Source organism: Asterias rubens, chromosome 7 (assembly GCF_902459465.1).
Source record: "Asterias rubens chromosome 7, eAstRub1.3, whole genome shotgun sequence".
Classification (NCBI taxonomy): domain Eukaryota; kingdom Metazoa; phylum Echinodermata; class Asteroidea; order Forcipulatida; family Asteriidae; genus Asterias; species Asterias rubens.
Genome location: NC_047068.1, coordinates 20,754,707 through 20,775,137, shown reverse-complemented (window position 1 = coordinate 20,775,137; position 20,431 = coordinate 20,754,707). Strand labels below are relative to the sequence as shown.

The following is a 20,431-nucleotide window of genomic DNA, read 5'->3' as shown; positions in this document are numbered from 1 at the left end:
AACCATAGTAAAATAGTAAAGACCCAACGGCATAAACATGGCAAATCCTTCCGATTGCCACCCCGTGGTGTAGTCGGCCAGAAAGAAAAACACAACTGCTGGTATTTTGTCCCTTTCTTTTGCTTTCCAAGATGTTTGTCTGAATTACGTAGTCGGAAAACATAGGAAGGGTTTGAATGAACGGCTGTTTGTTGCACGAACTAATGTATGCCTTTCAACAAGGGTCTGGTGTGCCTTTTGTCAGTCATGAAAGAGCTCATGATTGTAGTCGCTGATACACATTAAGACCCTGTTAGCTGCTTACACTCAACGACAAAATTGCTTACTAGAATAAGGATACCATCAAAATACATCACATGTCAGCAACACTGGTATCCTGCTTATTATTTGCTACTCCAGAAATGTTTTATAGATTTTCTGCTTAAAACAGACTTTTCAAACTGGCAGGTCCCAATTTCATAAAACTGCCAGCATAACCACAGAAGTCTGTACTTTTTGCTCAAATAAAGCGTGTTTTCAAAGTGGTTATACAATGTATGGGCTGTATCTGCATTAAAAGCAGAACCATGAAATTGGGCCAAGAAGCAAATTGGGCACAAAAGAAAGAATAGTTAATGCTAGGCTACACATTCGTGTATATGACTGTCAACCACATAGTTGAGAAGCAAAATGGCAACAGTGTTTCGGCAGCAACTTTTACCTTGAAGTTAGGGCGGGTGAATAAAGGGACCAATGATTGCTCCCTGAGGAACCCACCAAAACAACAGCACGCTATAAAGGTTACACCGTCTGACTCTCTTCCAGCTCACAAAACCATTCAGAATAACAAGATTGTAATCAGTTTGAGATGGTGTTACACACCTCTGAGGAGGACATTTTAATTAACAGGGAGAAGGAAGGTGGGACTCCCTGGAAGGGGTGTGGCCTTATGCGAGACGAGGGGAGTGGGGACATGGAGGACGGTAGTGTGGATCTCTCGCCAAGAGGGGTGGTCTATACTCTCTGTCGAGCTGTGAATCATGGGTGTCAGACGTATAGGGTGGGGCATCTTAGAAACCACTCGGTTAAATTACCCTCCTTGGAATGTCTTTACCCGGAATTTACTCTTTTGTGTGGTTTCTTTTGAGGAGATATTTTATGCAGTTGAACGAATGTGATTAGCCATTTTGAGATATGGCGGGCACGGTCCTCGAAAAGCCGAAGCCTGTTTTTCAGAATATTCATGTAAGGTGCTGGAAGCGAACAGAATTTGAAAAGTGGTTCATGAAAATCGTGTACCCCCTCACGGTGTAGATGCCCCCCTTCCATCGACCCAAGATTCCCAACTATTTAATGTCACTGTTAACTAGCTCGAGGGAGTAGACTCCTCATTTCCGTCTAGATGTATTACCGATCGCTCCATCGGCCTTTTTAAAATTGGACCCGGTTTAAAAAATAAAAACGGTCACAAGTTATTTTCACAAATCTGTGAACGTGTGACAAGTACAGGGTATATTATAGTAGCGCGAACCGCTCAGGCCAAATCACGCAGGGATGTTTTACTTCTGAGATGGCAATTTGTCTAAGTTTGAAATGAGCTGCACGTATAATGCCTGTGGTGTTTTTCAAAGGCATGAATCTGGGGCACGTCTTTTAAATGGGAAAGCCACTGAACATATCGAGACTGCTTCCTGTAGAAAGTGCTATGGGAAGTGTATAGGTGATGCCCCCCCCCCATGTGTGTGCTATGCTGAAAAGTGCAAGGAACTGAACCATTTGTTTATTATTTAGCTTAAAGATTGTTAAAAAGGGAACATCAAACAAACAAAATTCTGATTGTAATCGATTTACTCGATTTACTATGGACGTTCCTTTGTTCTGTATTTTAAATAAAATCATATTTTTCAACACCAAATAACACGTTGTGGACATGTGCAAGGCCGCATAGTGTTTCATGTTCCTTTAGTATATGATGACCTCTTTTGTTCTTATGTCCATACTTCGTATATATAGCGTCAAAACACACAGCAGCACATGCTACAGACCGTATTATTTAAAATGTGGCGTCATTGACCGTTTCAGATTTTGACACAAAATGCACTGAAAGGGTATCAAACACAGTGGCATTTTACACAATTATAATCTAGGAGTAGAAACATTTGTAATCCACATTTTTATAAGGACTCTTAGCGGCAACAAGAAAACGGGTGGATCACAAACTGCATTTGGGAGCCCATCTTTTTTTTTTGCCACAACAGTGTTGGCACTCCATCTTTAACCGTTCTGCGGTTGATCATCACCAGTGCATGTGGTGGCAAGACCGCCAATTTCTTAAGTAATATATCATAACCATTCTAGGTCATCGAGAGTGTGTAAAGCCGCCGTGTAGAGAGCTTGCCCTTAAAGTATACTTTCAGCACCTACCACTCTGTCATCACATCGCTTGTGGGCCAAAGCTTGCTAGTCCTAGAGAAAACACACGAGTCCACTGCACTTAAAAAACATTTTAAAAATCATGTTTAGCCTTTGCGGTTCTTTTTCTCTGCTGTGAGTAAAGTCTCAGGGAAAATGACTCGTAACTCAGTTCTAAAATGTATCTTTAAGCCCCAACATAACAATTCTGAGCTTTTAGGATAACATTTGCTAAAACTCTACTTCCCTCTGCTTACTTGCATGGGCATTAAACCATCTTTAGATCAAGGTCTCAGGGAAAACGACTACCAAGTTTTTAATTGTATCTTAAAGCCCTAAAAGTAACTTGGAACCATTAGGCTAATATTGCTATGCCTGTATATACTTTCCTCTAACCTCAGTGGTTATTAAACCATCGTTGGAAGATTGTGCATTCTGCCTAATACCAATACATATACATCTGTGAAGCGGGTCAACCTGTTTCAGCCCCAGGAGTTGGCATCTCTGAGTTGATGGCCCAAATCAGTTAAGTGTATAGCCCTGATCTTGAAGTGACCGTCCTGCCTTGTGAGTTGGGTGATCCCTCATAGCAAACATTGTACAAAAATCCTTTATCCCTTTATGAGTGACTTTGTCATGAAGTTCATTATTGTACATAACCTATAAAGAAAGTCAACATCCCATTTTAGTCCATGGCAGTTGGCATAGAGCCAGCTCATTGGTCGGTTAGGCTACCCTGTAAATTGCTCTTGGCATATCGGATACGACACGGCAGGGCAGGTGAAGCCGCGGGATGGTGCCTCAGCGACCGGCTCCCTGAGTATTAAGTTTCCCCATACACCGAGAGGAGACAAGACTTTATACCCGAGAGCAACTTCCTATAACAGCCGTTGCTCCTGACCCTATCTCTCGACCAGTACAACATGCAATCGAAGACCACTTAAAGGCCCTGAGTGGATTTTGACGAGTTAGCTAAGGCTAGTCGAGTTCCAACGAGTAACTCGTCCTAACTTAGAACTTGCCTTAACTTTATCTCCTAAGAATAGTCCTAAGTTAAGTATTTGGTGTAATTTTTAAAAATCTTTTTATCTTCTCCATTTTTGGAGGTTTTGAGGAAATAAATAAATAAATATTCCTAATTTCCTTTTTTGAAATTGACCCATGGACAGCTTTGGTAATTGTCAAAGACCAGTATTATCACTTGGTGTATCTCAGCATATGCATACACTAACAACTCCATATTTGGACTCAATAGGTCATCAAAGCTGTTAAAGAATAATGAAGGAAAAAAACCTTTGTTGCACAAATGTGTGTGCTTCAGGATGCCTAATAAAAGGCTTTAGGTCTGAAGTCTCTTTCTGAGTTAGAAATTACTTCTTTCTCAAAAACTGCGTTACTTCAGAAGAAGCCGTTTCTCACAATGTTTTTATACTATCAACAGCTCTCCATAGCTCGTTACAAAGTGCGTTTTTATGCTAACAATTATTTTTTAGTAGTTACCAATAGTGCCCAGTGCCTTTAAATCATAATCTTATTATTAGACACTTATCGTTGACCACGCTGAAATCAAAACTTAAATGACTCACATATAGTTGCTTTATTTTACCCGTTCACCCCGGTGGATGTGGAAACCTTAATAACTCGTGTAAATTAAACACTGTCTTCCTGTTGAAGCTGCCAGTTCAAATCAAGACAGTTAGACCATGACATTATCTTCAGAACACAGACTCTTATTCTGATCTGGACCCCTCTTTCCTCGTGTTATTTTACCCCCCAAAAAGTGTGTTCATTATCCTACCCTCTTGTCAGTACAAGTTACAAATTAGCCCCCACCATCATATACATGCCGAGGGTGCCTATATTTAAGTGCCTACTTCCCACTAAGTGCGGTAAATTACTTCGAATAATCCGACATCGAGTCTTTAATCTAAGATTCACTTACTCATAATTCATTGACAATCTTCAATTTAATCAACAAATGACTTAATTTCTTCACACTTCTGTGTAGAGAGGAATGTGTCAGTGTGCTCCACATATTAATGTAGTGGGTGTTTGTCTGGTCTAGTAAATCAATTTTAAGTTGTGCTTAATCACTGTCCATTTAGAGCATAATCATCAGTCTTTTCTCCTGGGAGAGAGGTTGGGCGGGACGTTTCCCGCCCCCGTATTAGAAACTAACGTTTTCTTCCCTTTACTTGTATCCCAAGGCCCATACGGATTACATTGCAAGTCTTCATTCCACGAAGTGTGTTAGATGCTGAGAACCCCTTTCTCGAAACACTCGTAAACCAATCGTTAAATTCCCTGAGCATGGATTGAAGAACTTGGGAAAACACTAGCCTTTCTTAAACAATAGTCACAATATACAGCTATTGAAGACGTGTTTGCACCTGTTTGTCTTCTTTAAAAGTAGTCATAATAAAATTTCAATTTTGATATACAGCCATTGCACGCACAGGTGTTTCTGCACCTGTATGTCTAATGGGTATCCAACAACAGTTAAATAATAACCTATAATGCAAATATCTACATTTCAATTGTTTTTATCCGGATAGTTTTGCTCAATGTCAATCGTCACATGTACTTCATTCCTCTTGTTTCCCCCCAACACGACCCGAATACCCAAGCGGGTTCTTTGTGTATTATAACCCATTACCTTGATCACACCTATGAGATTAGACAACTATCCACTCTTAAAAGCCTACCAATAGTCTCCTGTCTGTTTTGATAACCAAATTACCCAGGCACAAATTTGTTGACAAAACACAGGGCAGATCTATGATCTAATAAACCACCAAATATTCCCCCCAAAAAGTGAGAAGACATTTTGCGCTATCACTGCGGGAGGTAAGTTTTCTCAGGGAAGGTATTTGAAAATAATTGATACAGCTGGGGTCAGGGGTCACGAGCGTGATCATGTGACCTTAGACATTTTATCCTCCGCTTCTGTGCTAAACTTGTCTTGATTGCGGAAGCATTTTTTTTCCTCCTTCGTTTTAATGACGTCATCGCGCTGCACCTGTTTGCCACTTAACACCCCCTTAGCACCCGGGCAGAATGTAATGTGTTGTAATCAAAATTTTGTACGAAAAGTGCAGACAAACTGAGTGTTAAACCTCGTCTTGTGTTTACACATTCAATGAGTATTTTGTTATGATTTCAAAAGCTGATATTTTGGGAGATGGTGCAAAATTCCAATGGGCGGTTTAACTGTTTGAAAACTTTTATTTTCGTGACCTGACCTAGTCGAGCAGTAGAAACCGGCTTGTCTTGTTACATGTGTCACCGCAACAGCCTGAAGTCTTATCAAACATTCATTCTGCTCATCTGTGGAATCTTACTAACAAGTTGGTTCGTAAAATCACCACTAATGGAATATGTACTGCCTCCTCGCTTATACGTGTCTAACTTGGCCCACATTTCTTCTCTAAGTGTTAATGAAGAAATAAAAAAAAAAACCAATATTTTCATGAACATTGATTTCTCATCTGTACTTCCTCCTCGCTTGTATATTCCAACACGGGCCACACAAGTTTCCACAAAAACACAAGTGTTAGAGAAGTCCCTTATAAGTCAACCTCAAGAGAATTCACAACCCATAACTGCAATACAGAACCTTCAGTTGTTCAATTGGCTCAATGAACTGTCAACACTACATGAGTCTCTATGTTGTAGTTCAGTTTAAGATCCATGGATACATGAAGTCAAACTCAGAAGTGATTTCACAAGTCGTTACTGCAATACAGAACCTTCAGTTTTTCAATTGGCTCAATATGCTGTCAACACCACACGAATCACGAATGATAGTTTAGTGTTTTAAGATCTGTGGACGTATGTAGGCAACGCCGATGTCCCGTTGTCACGACAACCTCACGTATCTGCCATACCTCATTCTCTCAATGTGTTACATCTACGCGGTGGTTCATTAAGTGTGATTACCATTTCCTAATAAATCGGACACTATGGCATCTCGGCGCTGTCACTTATCGATGCAGGTTCTATTTTCTTTTTCTTCTTATATCATACCGTCTCATAGGTCTGCATGCTTCGTCTGTGAAAGGGCAATGACACTGAGGCATTTTCTTTTTGGTTAAGGGCACCATATGAGGAAATTGTAAATCCCTACTGGTGCATTTCAAGGGCACCAAGGCAAGGACTAAAGTTCCCATCCGTTGCCTCCGTGTGAGTACCAGGCCTGTGGCGTATGCATGTTGGCAACAAAGTTCTAAATCCTGGTTTTATGAGCCACGCGTTGTCGACCATGTTATAATCTGCGTAGAACCCAGGCTGCTCCATAAAAAAAAACCTGAGTTAAAAAGTCTGACTAATTTTGGGTCAGATTGATCCAGAAACTTGATCACACTATGTTTCTTTTTTACTCGTAATCTGTTTCGATCTGACACGGTTTTAGGTCATGTTAACTCGTAATCCAGGTCATACTGACCCAGAAATAGGTCAGGCCCCATGTGACCCGGAATCAGTGTCAACTCTGACTCCGGGGGCCTTTAGAATGCAATCTTCCAAACTGTTAGTAATAAAACAAGGTGTTTTTTAGTCTTCAACACGAGGAAGTTTCAACAATTTAACCCTATTATGTTAAATACAGTGTAATCTCCACGGTAGGCCCACTGCCTGCTTTCAACAGAAGGGTGCATTTTTATGCCAGTCCGGCGAAGAAAGATTTAATAGTTGTCGGAAATACTCAAGCTAGACATTTATTTACGCCAGTGCAAAACAAAAACACTACCCTATATCGAAATATCTGGGTCACCCCCATGGGCAATGAACTGGAAGTGAAGGGCCCAGGTTGGCTCAGAGTGTGAGTGTTTCTTTATGGGGAAAACTGAGGGATACGTTATTGGTATCCAACAGAATTTAATATTGCTCCAAATTGAGACACTGTCTTAATTGATCAATTCTTAGCACATTGGAGGGGCTACAGTAGGATGGGTTTTCACAGTTGGTTTAAGTGGAATACACTTGTACGTGTTTAGTATTTAATGAGTTAAGTGTTTGGTTTGCAACGCTCATATATTGGACTGTATTATTATGCTCCACTTGCTGACCGAATTCAGCAACTGTTTAAAGGCTAAGACTTTATATACTTAGCAGGTAATTGGCTTAATTTGTTCCAATTGAAATAATTTACTGCATGGTATTTCAAAGTGAGCTAAAAGCAATTTTATTTAAGACACTTAAATACATGCAGCCTACGTGCGTTTCCACGCATTGCCACAATTGAAACTGCATTTACACAGTGATATCATTTTCTGTTCTTATAATCAACTTTGGTTTTTGATTGTACAACATTTACTCGTTAAAACTTTGAAAATTTTGCCCATGTCTTCCCTGTTAAAGCTATTGTTTGGTTAAAAAACAACAGCATCAACAACTTCCCACCACTCTTTCAGAAATCTAGAATCGCAAGACCAAAGCTAATTTCAATGGTTTTCAAAGCTATCTCTACACCTCATTCGTCATGTAATCATTTGAACATTATATTCAACCTATCCAAGGCTGTGCACACCCACAAATTACTTTGTTTGCCCTAACCCCACCCAACCTCTAACAACAAATAAACAAACACATACAACACAATTGTACCAGTAAATGAGTAAATAAATATATCAAATGAAATAAAATAAATTTGTGATTTTATCAATGAACAAGAAAACTGTTGTTCCCCAATCAAAGTGTGAATACTTAAGGTCAGTGCACTTATAAGACCAACAACTTCACCAATTACTTTCTCTATTCAGTGTTTTCGCTCATGGGAAAAAGATAATAATCACCACAATGCAATTTTACAACAAAATAATCTGAAAAATGGGTACAAAAGACTAACTCCACAAAAGGCCATACACGGTGAATGAATGTATACAGGGTCTGTTCAATGGGAATTACCACTGCAAGTGACAAACTGAACTATTTATACAATTATTGAGAGGTTCATTGTGACTTCAAGTTAAAAAATAAGTAGCACTTTGTATGAATCATTAATTTGTTTAATGTTAATATTAAAAGGAAAGCTGTATTGTGAAGGTGGATATTTCGTCTGAACCAATCAAGCTGTTGGTGTTTTTTTCTTAAAAACGAGAGCATTCATCTTCGAAGATTAGGCCTGCTTTTTATTGGCCTATAATTTCATCTTTAAAAGGGCAAGACCTTTTTCATTTTGCAAACGGTACTTCCTTTGGAAAATCTTTAAAGTCAATGGGAAACTTTTATAGGGGCACCAATGTCAAGACCAGTGGCAACGGAGGTAGAGCCTCCATGGCTCTGCATATAATTCCAGGCCTATTCCTAGGTTTGCTTTTGGTGATGTTTGTTCTTCAAGTCAAGCTACACAATTGGCATGAATGTAAACGTTTATAACCCAATGATAAAGCATCCGTTATCCACATACTTGGAGAATTATAAAAGCATATATACACATTTGGAAATATAATTCAATAAGGCTGCAACGGACCACAACCGCATTGATCATTCTAACTTTGTATGTGTAGTGTGTCCCATGTGAAGCTCTTTAGATGCTGTGGTTCAGGGGGCCATATTTTAAAACAGTAAATTCCGAGCACTCAGCAGCTGTTGAAAACAGTCTCTTGAACCTTCGGCTCGTTCCTTCGGGAACAGACCCACCTTGCAACAAAACACCTCAGTCAAGACTGCTTCAAATGGAGGGTGTAATGTCAACTGCACTTGAAATGGTGAACTGCTATACTTTGTGGCTTGAGACATTTACGGATGAGTCGGGATACATTTCAGTGAAGTTGTTTTCTTTCAAGGGGAAACTCATGTGTTTTCAGAAAAGGTTGTTTTGTACTTTCGTATTTGAATATAACCTGTATATGAATTACAGGTTGACTATAGGCCCTTTTTTATTACACATAGCAAGTAGTTGAACTTTTTGCATGGTGGAAGAGGTTTGCGAACATGTTGTTTGTGTACTTTCGGATTTGAATATGAACTGTATATGAATTACAGGTTCACTAGGCACCTGTATATTACCCATAGTGAGTAGTTGAACCTTTGCATGGTGGAAGAGGTTTGCGAACACCAATGTTGTTTGTGTACTTTCGGATTTGAATATGAACTGTATGTGAATTAGGTTGACTAGATCTGATTGTTTATTACTAGTGTGAGTAGGATTTGAAACTTTGCATGCTGGAAGTATAACTAAGAGAGGTTTGCGGTAACACTCTTTTTTCTGAAAAATGTTGAGTCGTTAACCACCTGTTCTTTTCAGAACCAGCACTACTCAAAAAGAAGTATCTACATGGTGTTACTGCTAACCTCTCTCAGTTATCAGTACCTTAAGATTTCTCTAGTACACATCAAGAACCAGTCAGTCTGAAATGTTACTACTTTAAAGAGCAAACTTGCCTTAATCCACACCAACTATCAGAACTCAAAGTTCAAGAACAATTGGTGCAAAGATCAACATTTTCGAGTCTTAATATATCAATCTCTCTGCGGAGAAAACACCAAGAAAAAGCTCTGAATTTATCTTCTGCCGGATACGACGTTTCGCCATGCCTGTGTTGGTGGAAATCATGAGGGAATACCAGCTCAGGAATGTGAGGGCCACACAGGAGCTGAGGAACTTGAACCGGTTCATAGTTTTTTTCTTTCCCTTTTTCTTTCAGAACCTTTTGTTGTTGAACTCATGTACCGTAATGTAATTCACCCACAGTGTTCAATCGAGTTTAATTTTGAATCGATCAAAACTGACAAGTTCTAAAGCTCTGGATGAAAAGAAAAGACTCGGAGACAGACGGATAATTCCGGCAGCAAAATGGACAGGGTTGATGGATGAATCACAACTTGAATAATTGGAAATATCAATCTGGCTGCGATTAACATTTTTTTCTTCATTTGTTGTATATTAGTGCCAAGTAAAGAAAGTCCAAATGAAGCTGTCAAGTGACTTAGGAAGGGGGAGACAACTTTGAAATTGTTGATTTCGACCAAAGTAACCTAGATCACAAGACAAACATGGATTTTGAAGTCAATGTCTTCTTTGTGTTTAAACTATTTTTGTGACGTCACTCTATTGATGAAAGTGTAGAATATTTTTACGAATATCTACACTTGTTACAGTTTATTTATATCATGTAAATTATAGGTCAAGCATGGGAACAACAAAACCTGTATCACATGGTGAATGTTTTTCGGGGAAGTACGCGAGGTATAGATTCATATACCCCGCTCCCACACAAGACTTTCAAATATACAAAGTTCAACAACACATTTCTTAACCTTCCTTCTGTGTATATGGATCCCTTGGTTTTCAAATTGATTTCGTGTCCTCAGGCCCTGATGAAGACGGGCAAACGATCCCGACGACACCGTAATCCTCACTGACTACAACATTTAAAATCAGAGAACATTGCATGTCCAGACTCGACATCGTCCATGGTTCTTTTAATTCCCTAAGACCCCCCCCCACCACCTAAAAAAAAAAATAGTAATAAAAAATAAAAAGGGACAGTCAATCAAAAAATTGAATACTTCGACTTGAACAATTTTGATTTCATTTGACATAAAATCTGTTTCCTTTTTGAGCGCAAGTCAAATTTGACCTTAGATTAACATTCACCTTCATGGATTTAATGAAAACAAATGACTCTCTGACTGGGACCATTAGAGGGGGTCGATACGTCATTCAACACGTCTAGTTTTCAAGAATAATTTCTTCAAATGTTACCAGAAATTGTTTTCGTTTCATGTAGTTTATGGCATTAGGCCTAGCCTTATATAGTTCAAGTTTAGGTCTATCATACATGGCATCCGAAAAAAACCTATGGGTCTCTTACTAAAGCATTCAAATGAGACATACAATATGGATATGTCAGTACAACACGTTGTATAAGTAAGAATTTAATTTCAAAACAAATTACTTCATGTTTTCCACCCTGGTGGTAAGCCACAACCATGGCACCGTACTCGCACTAAAGCATCGGCAATGTGCACTTTCATGTAAACCATTCAAATGGAAGTGGATACCAAAGTCTTGGTGCTAAGTTCCTGTCCCCATAACTGGCAAAGCGAGTGCGAGGAACATAAAGCGTATATGTAATAACTCTATCAGTGTCTCAGTTTCAGTTTAGATAATGCATCTATTCATTCTAATGATAATGTTTGTCAGAATGTTCCCCCCCCCCCCCCCAATTTAAAATGAGAATGGTGCCCTAACTGAGAAACACCTGACGCGTCCCTACTCACGGGACCCTAACCTCACGGAGATCCAGGTCGTTACTTAATCAATGAATTGATTAAATCTTCCCGTCGATATTGGATTTGAACCAAATGCCATTAGAGACTTCCAAATTCAATCATCAATAAAGCCAGAAGATTTCAAATCCTTAGCGCTCATTCAATTATAAAGGAATACATTTTTTTTATTTTCTCAGAATGTTTTGGGTAAGCCGGAGATATCAACTGGCGGAGTGATTTGATTAAGCGGTGAGTGACCATTTTGAATGTGATTTATTTGACTGCATTGGGGGATATTATGACAGGTTTATAACGTTAAAGGAAAACAAGCTGTGCTACGTATTAAGTTTACTCTTCAAAATGAGTTCGATAACGTCTACAATAATGAGCGTACATTGCAAAAACCAAGAAAATCTGAAAATAGGGGTGTTGCCATACCGACGAGAGAAACAAATTAAAGAGAGTTAAAAACTGTTCAGTTTTTGCGAAAATGTGTGTTTTTAACACCACCATAGTCTTGATTGTTGATTTGGTATCTATGTGACAATACCCATGATGTCAATGTTTCACACCCCAGTCGTTGCAGTGTAGTGGGGCTCGTTTCCAGTGAAAATAAGGGTTGATATATTGATGATGTTCAAGTCATTAATCAATAACGTTTTGAACACTGGCAGTATAAGTCAACCTTCAATATAACTATATGCTATTCCCCCAAGGTTTAAGTGTTGTTATATGGTCTATTGTCCCGAAATGTACAATGATTATGATTTATATGATCAAACTGAAAATTGGTTGCACCATTTAGTTAGTAATGTGTACATAAAATATTACGTGGGTTTCCATCGAACAATACGGCATGTTCATGTTGAATTCTAAACAGAGTTTAAAAGAGCCCAAGGGTGACAAATAATCACAGGGAGAAAGCTGGTGGTTGTCCATATTTTGCAATATTGGTATTGCCCCATTGTGGTGGGGGTCTGTGTATTGAAAAGATTCGGGACCCTTGTTTTCAAATGTACAGTGTCACAGCATCGATTTATGTCAGTCAACGTATTCCCCCATTCAGTGTGTTAGACACGGGGATTTGAACTCTGCAAATACACCAGGGCGAAGAAACAAGAAAAGAACAAAATGTTGTGTGTTTTACAAGAAAAAGTTGGATGAATTGAAGGGATTGTTACGAGGCAGTCAGGGTCAAGGCAAAACATATGTAAGTTCTTTCTACTTGTCGGCTGGGGTGCTTTCTCTGTGTTTCATTGGCATAATCAACAGGATTTGTTCAAATTTGTACTCGTTTGAGTGGCCGTCATTTTGTTGTGTACGTGGGGGGCATCCTCACCACAATACATGTAAATTATTGAAGGTTTATTTTCACTAGTTTTCGAGCTGTCAAGTGGCGACTCTGTTCAAATACTGTGTAAATGGCACCCTGTGATCAGACATCCATTTACAAAAGAGTATTTTTTGCGGTTTGGATAACACAAGTGGTTTGGGAAGTTTTCCCAATGAACTCACGCTGTTGGGACCAGCATGTATTATGTTTTTTATTGGAAACAATTAAAACAACCCCAATATATGTGATCTGATTTCAAATGACTTGTTCTCATTCAAAATTCAAAGTGAACGATAACAGTCTGCACTTTTCCTACTGAAGTTAAAGGAACATTACAGAGTTGGTAATGAAAAAATCGTTGAAGATCACAGATTTACATCAAACTTACACGGTCTAATGATGATGATAGTAGAACACATCTCTTGAACTATTTCTGTCTGAAATGTCATATTTGATGAGAAACAATTAAAACGAATTTTCCGTCGGGATTGGTTTTGCTCGGTGAGCGTTTTATTCATAGCAAATGTGTTATCGGTTTTTACTATTTTCTCGTGACCAAGATGGCCGATCGATCTCGAACTTCTACAGGTTTGTCAGTTTATGTATTTGGTGGATTCCATAAAGTGCTATACACTGCCAGCAACTGTTTTGTTAGCGAAAACCAGTAATGTTCCTTTAAAAAAAGTAACGTAGCGGTGTTTTGATGGCGGCATTGTCACGACCAAGCGGGGAACGTTAGCGAAGCTTGCTGACTTTTTAACGGCGCAAGTCCTGTTTTCCTTCACACCCTTCCTACAAAATTTCAACATCCACATTCCAAAATTTTGACGCCAGTGATGCTCCCACGCCGGGCGGGAACAAAAACCGGACCCGCCGAGGCGCTTGAAAGTCAGACGGGCCCCGGTGTTTGAAAGCCAAGATATGGACGGTGTGAAAATCCCTGACCATGAAATTCATATGTTTGCTCTGAAAACAGACTCAGGAAGTACAAACACGGCGTGACCCCTAGGGATGGGAGGGAGAAACCGAGAGACTGATGAGTAAGGGTAGGTGTTGTCGAGTGGTATATTGACTTCTGCAGAAATCATTTCATACTATACTTCTTTAAAAAACTTTTCTAACTTGAATTACATGGATGTCACGGAGGCCATGACCTCTGTTGCCCATATCCTGGCCTCGGTTCCCCTTTAAAAGTTTCCCAATGGAGGTGCCCTTTTCAAAATGAAAATGGACTTTCCCTTTTCAATGATGATATTCCAGGAGTCAATTTCACACCAAAATTAGGACTTGTCCTAACTTAGGACTAGTCCTACTTTTACAAACTTGAGGCTAGTAATAGGGTAGGACGAGTTAAGTAACTCGTCCTAACTCGAAGATAAACTAGTCTTAATTATTTGTGAAATCCACACCAGACCTGTTGCAATTTATGCGACGAGAAATCAAGGCTATAAAGTATATTTCGTAAATTCATTCCCTTCCTCCAGTTTTGAATACCTAATCCATTCAACCATGTATTGAAATACATATATGTTACTGTCACCATCGTAGTATTGAGGATGAAATAAACTCCCCCATTTTTGCAAAGTCTCAATTGTTGTTCTGTAAGTGATAAATGACTTGGCACCATTCCTCAAAACTAAAAAAGGAAATTGAATAACCAATCGATCTGTAAAAAGCTCTCCTAGATGTATAGCAACCATTGTGTGGATGATTTACTACGGTTCAAATATACCTTTCAGGTTGACATTAACCTTGACACAATTCCCGATAGACTCCGTTTTATAGGCTACCCATCAAATCTATAGTCACTCAAGGATTTTTTTTTTCTTTTTTTCTTTCGTCTACACAGAGAGGGATATGCCTATAGATTGTGTTCCAAACTATTTGGTCTACAAAATGACAAATTTTGAGTGCTGTGGTTTGTTGTGGTCTATAATATATTTCCAATATACCAGAACAGAATGCGCTTAACAAAAGAAGCACCACCAGTCAAAGACAAGTAGGGCATATAGGAGTTCACTTCGGCGTTTGTAGTTCACAGAAAGCACCTTAACATGTTCTGAGACTTTCAAGCTCCATTAGTGATTAGACTTTCTTTTGATGTATTCCTAGTTCCTCCACAATTTTTTTTAATTTAGTCACTACCAAGCCACGTGATGGTGTCCTCGTCAAGGTCCCTGAGTCCATGCTTGCCTTTTGGTGGTCTGAAGTCAGGGCAATTATGAATGATAATAGTTAACAGTCAACCATGTTTTTACAACATCTTCTCCAAGCGCTATTTCATTATTTGTCTTTATAGAATACTGATAAGCACTGATATCTTTCCATCGGACAACTACATGTACTTCGATTACATTCTGATTGATCAAATCAAAGTAAACCGATCCTTACAGCCACTTAACACAAAACCCAAAAGGAAAAACAAAATCATCTGTTCAAATTACTGAGAGGAGATCACCTCATCACTCTAACGGTCCTCGAGACATTTTTCCAATTTGAATAACTTGCCCTCCAAAAGCATGCAGTCAGCAGTTCGTATGTGTTGATAGACATCCAACTCTTTGCAAAGTGTGGGGCAATATGAATATTGCAGAAACCCGAACTCGTATACAACATCCACCAGAAGAAATAGAATCCCTATACTTAATCCCCTTTTCTCATCTGCGAAGTGTTTTGACATGTACGTCTTGTGCGATCCAGCTACCTCCAAGACCTGCCTGGGGATTGATGCTCTCCCGGGCCAAACGTCGCTGAACTCCCGCTGGCATTTCGTTCAAAGTCTCCCCACGTTCGGTCTTCCTCGGTATCTACCATGCTCTGGGGAAAAGTGAGCGGTTCTTCTTAGCCAAAAACTGGCTTTGGCAACATTGGATCTATGGTCTGGTCTTCAGGGATGGTGGATGCCTTCTCTGACAGGGAAATGGATTCCTACATGTGTATATTGGTCATGTCGATTTGTCTCCGTCATACTGATTACAATGAAGTCATTGATGATAAGTTTTTGTAAGGTAGAGCCCTGTCAAGTTAGTCAGGTCTAAGGCCCTGTACAAGCCACAATGCCACCATCCTCCTGCTGTTCAGTGAACATGAGACCGTAGATCAGGGGATGAGGGGACATACCGGTTCCTAAGTTAGCACAAACCTTAGAGCAGAATACTCGCCAAACCATGGGTTAAGCGACATTGACTTGAGTGAATGAAAAAAAAAGATGTAACATGACCAAAGTAGGTTAAAGGTCACTTCAATTTTGTCTTTAAAATGATTTGAAAAATGGCACATTACTCTTCACACACTATTATGTTATGTTGATGTTCACTTTAGCCGTAGCTTACATCTCGTGAACTCAACCCTTGGCAACTTTATGCTGATTTTAAGGCTGTATAAATCGTTTCTCGTCTTCAGACACAAACTGTATATTCGTGTAGATGATTAGCTCAGGCTTTATTCCCAAATTGTATGGCAAATTATATAACAGGCCTTGTGAGTAGGTAAATGATGACATTGGAATTACTTGTCCATGTTAGCGGATCATGGGTTCTACTCCCACCGAGTTTACCCTATGGATTTGTCTTCTGCGGAACACAGTAAGCATTGAGTTTATAGTGCTTATCAAACATCGATTGGTAGAACCATTGCGGTCTCCAACATGTACGAGACCTGTACATGCACATGTTCACTGCCCCCAACTCAACCACTTCAAGGCTCTATACTTCCATATTTCTTTCCCCAAAGCAAAACACAAAATGCCTCCTTGCCTCATACAGTCACGGGGTGAATAAAACATAAGAAAAAGAAGTCACCTGACAGCAATATTAAAAGCATTTCAATTGATCATTAATTTTAGTATTTCCTTTGAAAAACACCCACCGACCGTCATATGTGTCTCAACACTGACAACACACTGTCACTATTTAGCATTGGGACATCCCGGGAGAGTTGTTTTTCAAGAATCGTCAAGTTCAGGTGTCTGGGGAAAATTATTTAACAGAAAGAAGCAAATGCTAAATGGCAGCTGATTTGTGGAGATTTCCTTTGGGTGTTTGTTTAAATTTACCCTTCATAAACCATGTATAGAAAAGACAGGATCTGAGGATCTGTTTCATATTTAGAACCAATGGCGGAATACTTAAAGGTACACCGTGAGCCAAACAAGTATGTGAAGTCCTGCTCACTGACAGTGCATTATGACAGTTCTATCAAAGAAACTTGAATGCAAAGGTCGGAAGAGAAAGATGTAATGAAGAGGCTGTTCTTAGTGTTTTATTTGTTTTTTGTTTTTTCAAGACAAGGTGGAAATATTTTGTTGTGGATGGACCGTTCAAGAAATAAACGATTTGTACATTTTCGACTCTCATATACCGTTTTCAAATGGATCAAATCGGGCCTATACACAAACAAAAAACAGCATTAACGAAAACAACACATCGTGTACAAAGACTCGTTACTAAAAAACAAAAATAAAATAAAAATAAACAGCTTCAATAATTATCAAGGCAAATCAATGCGAAAATCAAACTGGGAACTAATTATTTGTTCATGTGGAAATAAATGAATAGTGCCTATACAACTGTGCCTAATCTTGAACAACCCCTTAAATTACTAAACTGATTAAAGTGACAATTCCCGCCATCCTCAATGTGAAGATTAAACATTCCCATCAAATCGTGTAATGCTTTCTAACGATTGTGTAGTGCTATTTTAAACGAATTAAAACATAGTGTGGTTTCTCCACTGTCAATTTTGAGGAAACAGGAAGAATTAAGTAGATTGGATATTTCCCCTCGAAAGTCAACCACTTGCCAAAAGGAAGGCAATAGCCAGCATTTGTGAATGTTTACCCTGACCCGAGATACATGAACTTTCTTGTTGTGCTTTATAAAACCCCCCTCAAATCGTAAACAATCAATCATGTGATTAATTATAATTGTGACCTTGGGAAATTTGTACCAGCTGACTCGAGGGTGTATAGCAATGCCCACTTAAAGTGTTGACGCAGGATGGATATTTTGACCCCTTTAAAAACATGTCACATTTATAAGACAGAGCACAACAAACGGGAAAGGTTTTTTTTCCTGAAGTTGTTACATGCAGTCGCACGCAAAGGGTGGTTGGGATGTGTATTATTCCTACTGTAAAAACACTCAGTTCTTCGTATTTTTTACACAGTTAAGCCCGGTTCATACTTCCTGCGAATGCGAATGCGAAGCGATTTTTGGTGACGCAACAATCGGTACGCGCTCCATTTCCCTTTGTGACGCAATTAAATTCGCATCGCACGAAGCATTCGCAGGAAGTATGAACCGGGCTTTACCGGTGCGATGTCGCAGGGAACCGCACAGAGATGGCCACAACATTATGACATTCAAATGCATGTTTAAATTACATGACTGTTGAATGCACTATTGTTCGTTTCGAATTACTGTGATGTCTGCAAAATTGAATAAACGGCATTAAGTGGGTAACACAAACCAACCCCAAAAGAACAAAAACTAAATCATAACAATAAAAGAAAAAGAAGAAAAAGAGTTAAGTATTTTAATTAGTATTTGAGCAACATAAAAAAAAACAATCGCTGCAGATTGCTCCAAAAAAGCCTCGGGAAAAACAGTTTTGATGTGAGTTTGGTTCAAGGACAGGTTGGAAGTTTGAAATATTATTTCCCTTGATCTCTGCGCCACCCTGCTGTTTAGGGTCCCAATATGGGCAGGGAACAAACACATTGACTGACAAAACAGCCCAGCTTGGGGCCTCACGGATTACTCCCAAACTTGTGAAATTTGGGGTTTACAGACGACAGAAGAAACACACTTTCATTTCCTGAGTTAACAAAGATTGGGTTATTTTGTTTGCCGTTACCAAAATACTTGTTATTTTGCTCTGATTATAAGTTGAGTGGCGGGGGTTATATTGTGCAGTCACTTGATGTCCATACAATGCGTTTGCTTGAGAGGGTGGCAGTGTACAACTTGAATCTGTTACTATTAAACACCAAATTGTGCCCGAAACTTGCTGGTAATGAAATTAACTTTGGTCGAAAAGGAAACAAATTGTCTAGCCTGAGCTGCTGCTGCTCTTATAAACCACCCTCTGCCAATCTTAGTATAACATCTCTCATCATCTTTAACCACCTCTTCTTCTTCTTATCATGTCAAACAAAAAGTTAAGTAAGAGTGTGCTGTTTGTTATACCCGAAAACCTCACAGGCAAAAGTTGATATCGGGCCCGTTGGACCTGACCCTTTGGTGGGTCAGTTTGACACGGAATACGGTATCAACATTCTAGAGATGGGTACAAACTGACGCACAATCCGAGTTAAAATCACAAGTTTTACTAAAACGTTTCCTGGTCAGCCTGACTCAGGAAACAGACCCCAGGCTGAGACTGGAAATCCGGTTCAATTCTGACCCTCAGTTTTAAAAGTGGTTTCTAAACCTATCTTACAGCCTGGTCCTTGCTCTATGCTCGCAGAGAGAACAGCTCTGACGAGGAACTGTAAGTAAGAGCAGGCACTTAAAAAGAGATGCGCTTTGGATGTCTTGTTCACTGTGCACATCATAGACCTGACATAGACCATTAAAATGACCAACTACATCTCATCAGGGGAGGGGCTGTTAGTGTTAGATTCTCACCTTTGCAAGCTTTGCGATGTGTAATCGGTTTGGCTTCATCCCTGTAGAACCCCTCCTTGCAGTAGTGGCAATAACGCCCAGCGGTGTTGTGCCGGCAGTTGAGACACACCCCACCGCTCTTGCGTCCTGAGAGTTTGTACAGCTCCATGTTGAATCGACACTTCCGGGCATGGAGGTTGCAGTTGCAGGCTGGGAGCAAAAAAAGAAAGAAAGAAAAGTCAATAAATATTATTCCTGATTAATATTTTTGGTCTGTTTCATTGCAGCGGCTGATTTGGTTTAAATTTGAAATGAAAGCGGTGTCCGAGTAAATTATTTTATGCCCACAACAGTGTTTCTGACCACACTTCCTCGAAGGAAAGTTGATTTATGTTAGCTTGAAATTAACTTGTGTGTCTTTGAGTAAATCACTTCATGAACAAACCGATGGTTAATTATTTATAGTATCTTGTTAATAATCCAATTATAGAAACCATCTTCTGTCTCACCAGGTACTTCCTTCCCAAATCTGTTTCTTGTCTTTACTTTGTTGTTTTGGAGAGAATGCATCATCAACTTACTCACAATACGGACTTGTTCCCAAACTGAATCTGATCGTATTGATATAAACGAATGAACGATTGCCTCTTGAATGACCAAGAATCATGTTATCAGATGTGAGCCAAGAACTTTCTCACTTCATTTCCAACTCCGTTTCTTTTTTTTACTTAGTTGTTTTTTGGGTGGTTGCATCATCAACTTGAATGTGTATTCACGCTATATTTCCCAAACTGATTTAGGATCGTGGGTTCGAATCCCACCCGAGTAAAATGCCAATGATATTTCTTTTTACATGACTCGGAAAAGTACTGAGTATACGGTG

At 39.3% G+C, this 20,431-nt stretch overlaps 1 protein-coding gene across 3 annotated transcripts in view; it reads right to left on the bottom strand.

Moving 5' to 3' along the window:
* LOC117292194 (netrin-1-like) overlaps positions 1 to 19,752 on the bottom strand; it is a 57,233-nt gene extending 37,481 nt beyond the window's left edge. For all 3 annotated transcript variants that reach the window (XM_033774148.1, XM_033774149.1, XM_033774151.1), the window contains exon 1: positions 19,570 to 19,752. In XM_033774148.1, coding sequence (XP_033630039.1) covers positions 19,570 to 19,717 — 148 coding nt within the window. In that variant the 5' untranslated portion in view covers positions 19,718 to 19,752. The remainder of the gene's footprint in view (positions 1 to 19,569) is intronic.
* Between the last annotated feature and the right edge of the window lie 679 nt (positions 19,753 to 20,431).